The sequence below is a fragment of the Somniosus microcephalus genome, unplaced genomic scaffold (genome assembly GCF_052327205.1).
Source record: "Somniosus microcephalus isolate GS21.2 unplaced genomic scaffold, FLI_Smic_1.0 unresolved_chr1, whole genome shotgun sequence".
NCBI classification, from domain to species: Eukaryota; Metazoa; Chordata; class Chondrichthyes; order Squaliformes; family Somniosidae; genus Somniosus; species Somniosus microcephalus.
The window spans coordinates 173513539-173519564 of NW_028225179.1; the positions used below are offsets into that span (position 1 = coordinate 173513539).

At 46.5% G+C, this 6026-nt stretch overlaps 1 protein-coding gene across 1 annotated transcript; it reads right to left on the reverse strand.

Moving 5' to 3' along the window:
* Nucleotides 1–416: 416 nt before the first annotated feature.
* Nucleotides 417–5295, reverse strand: LOC147096585 (uncharacterized). The gene is made up of 2 exons (XM_085975385.1): nt 4419–5295; nt 417–4377 (listed from the first exon to the last, which is right to left on the reverse strand). Exon 2 carries the CDS (start codon nt 3532–3534, stop codon nt 1780–1782), a length of 1755 nt encoding a protein of 584 aa, XP_085831511.1. The 5' UTR covers nt 3535–4377; nt 4419–5295; the 3' UTR covers nt 417–1779.
* Nucleotides 5296–6026: the final 731 nt, after the last annotated feature.

Sequence of the window (6026 nt, forward strand, 5' to 3'; positions counted from 1 at the left end):
GTCTGTGTGTTTAATCATCTCGTTTAGTATGCCGTCTGTCCCGCAAGCTTTTCCTGGTCGCAGGTCCTTGAGTTTTTCAAAAAGTTCTTTTTCTGTTATTATGGAGTCTAGCGGGTTTTGGTTATCTTTTATGGCCATTTCTAGCTTTTCTTGTTTTTTGCATATTTGGTGTTGCTCTGGTCTTAGTGTGTTTTTCTGGTATAATTTTTCAAAGTGGTTTACCCATGTGTCCCCATTTTGAATGGCCAATTCGTCGTGTTGTTTTTTGTGTAGTGTATTCAAGTTGTCCCAGAAACAATTGGAATCAATGGATTCCTCCATGGAGCTGAGTGTATTCTTAATATATTGCTCTTTTTTGGTTCTGAGTGTGTTTCTGTATTGTGTTAGTGTCTGACAATAAGTAAGGTGTAATTCCTCGTTTTCTGGATGTCTGTGTTTTTGGTTTGATATTTTTCTAAGTTTTTTCTTCATGTTATGGCAATCTGGGTCAAACCATTTTTCATAGTTTTTTGTTTTGGGTTTGTTCTTGCGAGCTTTCAAGTTTGCACTTGTTGCCAAATTATCAAAAATATTGTTTAGGTTATTTACTGCCCGGTTTACGCCTTCTTTATTGTGAGTGTATATGTTATCCAGAAAGGTGTCCAAGAGAGCTTGAGTTGATGCATTGCTAATTGTTTTCTGATATTTTTCCGTGTCGTTTTTGGCCCATCTGTACGATTTTTTGGTGTTGTACAGTTTACTGGGTTGTGTTTCTATGTTGTTTGTTTCTGTCTTTTTGAGATACATAGTAATTTGACTGTGATCTGACAGTGTTGTTTGTGGTTTGACTGTGAATGCTCTGAAGGAGGATGGGTCCAAATCTGTAATCATATAGTCTACTGTGCTGCAGCCAAGAGGTGAGCAATAGGTCGATCTTCCTAGGAGGTCTCCTATGAACCTACCATTGACAATGTACAGACCCAGGTTTTGACAGAGCTGTAGTAGCTGTTTTCTGTTATTTGTCTGCTTGTTGCAGTTATGCCTGTATGGAAGGGAAGGGATGTCAAAGTGATTATTCCCGAATACGTAATTGTTTCCCTGATTATTGGTGAAGTCTAGTTCTTCGCCCGTTCTTGAATTGAGGTCCCCACAGATCAACACGTTCCCCTGGGCCTGGTATTGGATAATTTCCCCCTCTATGTTGGAGAAGGTGTCCTCTCTAAAGTACGGGGAATCAATTGGAGGGATATAAAGTGCGCAAATGTAAACATCTTGGGTGTTTGAGATAATCTCCCTCTCAATTTTGAGCCACATGTGGTTTTCGCCCTTTTTTATAAATTTGATGTAATTCTTAAGTTCTGTTTTAAACCAGATCAGGATGCCTCCGGAGTCTCTGCCTTGGGTTACATTTGGTAATTTATGGGAGGAGACCATCAGCTCAGTGTACCCTTGGGGACAGCCAGTGTGTCATTTTCCTTTATACCAAGTTTCCTGTAAAATGATAATATCTAGATCTTTAGTTTCATCTATGAACTCTGGGGTCCTACTCTTCATGCCTAGCACCGAAGAGCGTAGACCTTCGATATTCCAGGTCGAAATATATAAGGATTTCATGTTAAGTTTGACCTTTTACTATGATAGGTTAAAGATTGGTACATGTTTGTCGTGTCTAAGTGTGGGAAAAAAAGATCACTTCAGTTGTCTATAAAGTTAATACTATTTGGTTACAGTTCTTTCTATTATTTAGTCCTTGACCCATAAGGCGGAAGTAGATGCTGATGCACATCTGCTTATTGTCTCTTAATGGATTGTTTCTGTCTGAGGTATTGCATACGTCCTGTGCATCTCTCCCTCTGTCTGGGGAGCGTTCCTGTTCCCCTGTGGGACAGGAGTGGTGCAGGTCTGATATTGTTGTTTTGCATGGGGATCCTCTCTGGTCTCGGTTGGTGTGGTGGTGGTCTTTGTAGTGGTCCTGATATGTACCCTGCTGATCTCTGGTGGTCGGGGGGGGGGTCCTCTTGGAGTCTGGGTATGGACCCGGTTAAAAGCGACGTCCTTCAGTGCTTTAGAAAAGATCGATATTCTTTTCCTTTGGATGTGGACGTGGTCGTAGAGACATTCCTCATCGAGGGTGGGGTGTTGGGCCAGGTGCACGTTGTGTTTTGATTCGCAGTCTCTTGATATGCTGGCATTTATCTCATGAATTGTGTTGTTGTTGAAGTCTGTTCTCGGCAATATTGTGGAAACAGTGATTCTAGTGTTTGGAAATGTACTGCTTGCCTTCCTAATCATTGCTCTGAGCGATGTTGCTACCTCTTTCTGTTGGGCCTTTAGGTCATTTGTGCCCATGTGTATTATTATGTGTTGGGGGGAGCCTAATCGGGCTTTGGTCAGCCATCCCATGGCTCTGTCTGTTGTTGGGCACCAGATCTTATCTACTTTACTTCTAGGGAATAGCTTTTTCTCCCATAGAAATTTCCCATTTGAGTCTATGAGTATTACGATGTCAGCCTTGTTTGTGTTTACTGTGGGGTGGCTTTCGCCTGGACTCATAGTGTGTGTGCTGGGCTGGGGTGTCTGGTGTGTGCGTTCCTCTTGTGAGCGGCTCGCTTGTGGTTCTACGGTGGTGGGGGAAGATTGAGAATCAGTATGCTGGTCGGTCTGTGTGGCACCCCTTGTATTGTGTGTCTGCTGCTTTTGTTCCGTGTGGGAGTGCAGCTGTTCCGTCAGGCTCTGTCTTGTCTTATCTCTAGCCTCTGGTTGCTGGTCTAATGGTGTTATCTCTCCTCTATGGCTCTCTTCTTTTTCCTGCAGCTCTTTCACCCGATTCCCAAGTAGATTCACCTGGTTCTCAAGTAGATTCAGCTCTCTCTTGTGTCTCTCCCTCTCCTGCTTTTGTTCGTGAATCATTTTGAGGAACTCCTCTCTAAATTTAACCATCTCTATCTCTAATTGATTAAATTTATCTTTTAGTTGTATTTGGCTGTGTGATCCCGGGGTATGTGGCTGGCCGGCTCTGGAAGGCTCACTCAATTCCTGGCTATGCTGCTCTTCTCTTGGTGAGCTGGAATTGGTAGGGGGACTATGTGTGGCTTCCTCCCTGGTAGTTATGCTGGGGTTTGTCAGTTGTATCGTGTGGCTGTGGGTCCGCGGGGTTAGTGTCTGGTTTGAACTATGTGGCTCGTTCAACTCCTGACCAGACAGATTTCCTCCTGGTAAGTTGTCAATGTTGGGGGGAGTGCGGGCCACTCTGGGGCTGTTCCTTCCCCTCTTAGTTAATCTTTTCAGTGTCCTGAAGGCCGTTACAAATTTGTCGAGGTTGCCTTGCACTAATATTGTTCCGGTATTGTACACGTTGACAGTCGTGGTTGCCCTGTCTCCTGGTGTGTTAAATTTCATTTTGGACCCATTTGCGGTGTTTTCTAGCTTAACACTGGTATAGTGTGATTTTATTGCTGTGATCCAAGCCGCTGGCTGATCTGAGTAGAAAATGAGATTACTTTTTGTCCCATTGTTGTACCAGTCAGCAAAAAGAGTTTCTGGTTTTTCTCTCATCTGATCATGCTTGATCACTTTTATAGCCTTTTTTGCGGTGTTGGGGGGAATCTGGAATCAGTTGCTCTCAGTGTCCCTCGGGGGATGTTGTGGCTCTTCTGATTCGCTCATTTTTGGTAAAGTATTGTTGATCTTAGAATAAGCTTTTCTGGGGCCCCGGGTTTGGTGTTTCCCTCTCCCTGTTCGCGACCTTTCCCGGTCCCCCTCTCTGACCCCGTGGTCCCTGGGCCTCGGCTTCTGGGTTCACCCTTCCCAGGTCTGAGTCTGTGAGCCGCTGTTTCACGGTGCCTCTGGGCTGTTCCCCTCCCCCTCAGAGGTCTCTGGGTCTCTGTCTCGGCCTGGCTCCTCAGACCTTTCCCTGGCTTCAGTCTCCCTCCCTGGGCCCTGTACTCACAGTCTTGGTTTTCTCATTCCCTTTTGGTTGCTGGATTGCTGGGCTGCGGCCCGAGTCCCCTCAGCTGTGCCGGGTGATGGATTGCTCGGCTGCGGCCCGAGTCCCCTCGGCTGTGCCAATTGCTGGATTGCTGGGCTGCGTCCCGAGTCACCTCGCCTCCTCGAATTCGCTTTGCCTCGGTCACTGTCTGCGCCTGGGAGGTCTCCAGGCCTCTGTCTCGGTCTGGCTCCTCCACGGTCCTGTGTTCCAGCCGCCGTTCTGGAGTCGCCGCTCTGATTGCCGCTGCGTCTCTGTGCGGCCTTCACAAACTCGATGCAGCTGAGTCCCCTCATTCTGGCTGCCGCTGCGTCTCCGTGCGGCCTTCCCGAGCCCGATGCGGTCGAGTTACCTCGTTCCAGCTGCCGCTGCGTCTCCGTGCGGCCTCCCCGAGCTCGATGCGGCCGAGTCACCTCGCTCCGGCTGTGTCTCCGAGCGGCCTTCGCCGAGTCACCTCGCTCCGGCTGTGTCTCCGAGCGGCCTTCGCCGAGTTCTCTCGCTTCGGCTGCTGCTGCGGCCGCTGTTCAGGTTCTTCTTTGTTTTGTATATTTCTTCCCTTATTTCTTTTTGCTTTGGCTCTTTTATTTGTTTGTTTTTTTTTTAATTTCCTCTGATTGTTTTTTTTCCCCTTTTTTTCGGGTCCCGTCTTTGGCACTCTTTTTTTCCCGTTTTTATTTTCTTCTTTTCTTTCTGTGTTTAAACTAACCTTAAACTTAAACTAAATGGAAATAAACTAAAATGAACTAACTTAGCAAAAATTAATACTTAAATGTAACCTTTTTTCCCCACATTAGACACTAAAAAACACTAAATCTCAGCAGCTCATCTTTTGCGCCCTGTCTCTCTCTTCTCCTGTCTCCCTGACTGTCTCTGTGTCTGTTCTCTTTGATTTTTCTCTTTTTGTCTCTTTCTCTCTATATGTCTCTGTCTTTCTGTATCTGTCTGTAAGTATCTGCCTGTCTCTGACCCTTTGAGTCCGTCTCTGTCTGTCTGAGTCTGACTCAATTTGTCTCGGTATGTCTGTCTCTGTATGTCGTTTTTGGTCTGTCATGCTCTGCATGTTCTGTCATTGGCTGTCTCAGTATGCGTGTATGTCTCTGTCACTGTATGCCAGTCTGTCTCTATCTCTCTCTATATCTCTGTCTGGCCTCCCTCTCAATGTCCATCTCTGACTGTTTCTCTGTCTGTCTCAGTCTGTCTGCCTGCCCCTGCATATCGCCGTTTGCCTCTCGTTCTGTCTTCCTCTCAATCTGTCTGCCTCTCTTTGCAGTGTCTGTCATCCTTCAGTGTGTGTCTGTCTCTTTGTTTCTCTATCTCTCTGACTCTGTGACTCTGTGTCCCTGTCTCTCTGTCTGTGTTTGTCTCTCTGTCTGTGTCAGTCTGTCTGCCTGCCCCTGCATATCGCCGTTTGCCTCTCGTTCTGTCTTCCTCTCAGTCTGTCTGCCTCTCTTTGCAGTGTCTGTCATAGATACATAGATACATAGAAGATAGGAGCAGGAGTAGGCCATTCGGCCCTTCGTGCCTGCTCCGCCATTTAATGAGATCATGGCTGATCCTTTAATTCAGTATCCCGTCCCCGCCTTCTCTCCGTAACCCTTAACCCCTTTTGCCCGTAGAAATATATCTAATTCCCTCTTAAATATATTTAATGAGCTGGCGTACACTGCCCTCTGTGGCAATGAGTTCCACAGGTTCACCACTCTCTGAGTGAAGAAATTCCCCCTCATCTCTGTCCTAAATGGTTTAGCCCTTATCCTTAAATTATGTCCTCTAGTTCTGTTCTCACCCGCCAAGGGAAACATTCCTTCTGCATCCAGTCTGTCTAGACCTGTCAGAATTTTATACACTTCTATGAGGTCCCCTCTCAATCTTCTAAACTCCAGTGTGTACATCCCTAAACTACATAGTCTCTCCTCATAGGTCATTCCCGCCATTCCTGGTATCAGCCTGGTGAATCGCCGCTGCACCCCCTCCATGGCAAGAACATCCTTCCTCAGATGAGGCGACCAAAACTGTACACAGTACTCGAGGTGTGGTCTCACCAGTGCCCTGTACAGCTGCA

Coding starts and splice junctions, on each gene's coding strand:
- LOC147096585 (XM_085975385.1), bottom strand. CDS start 3,534: ATGAGAGAAAAACCAGAAACTCTTTTTGCTGACTGGTACAACAATGGG.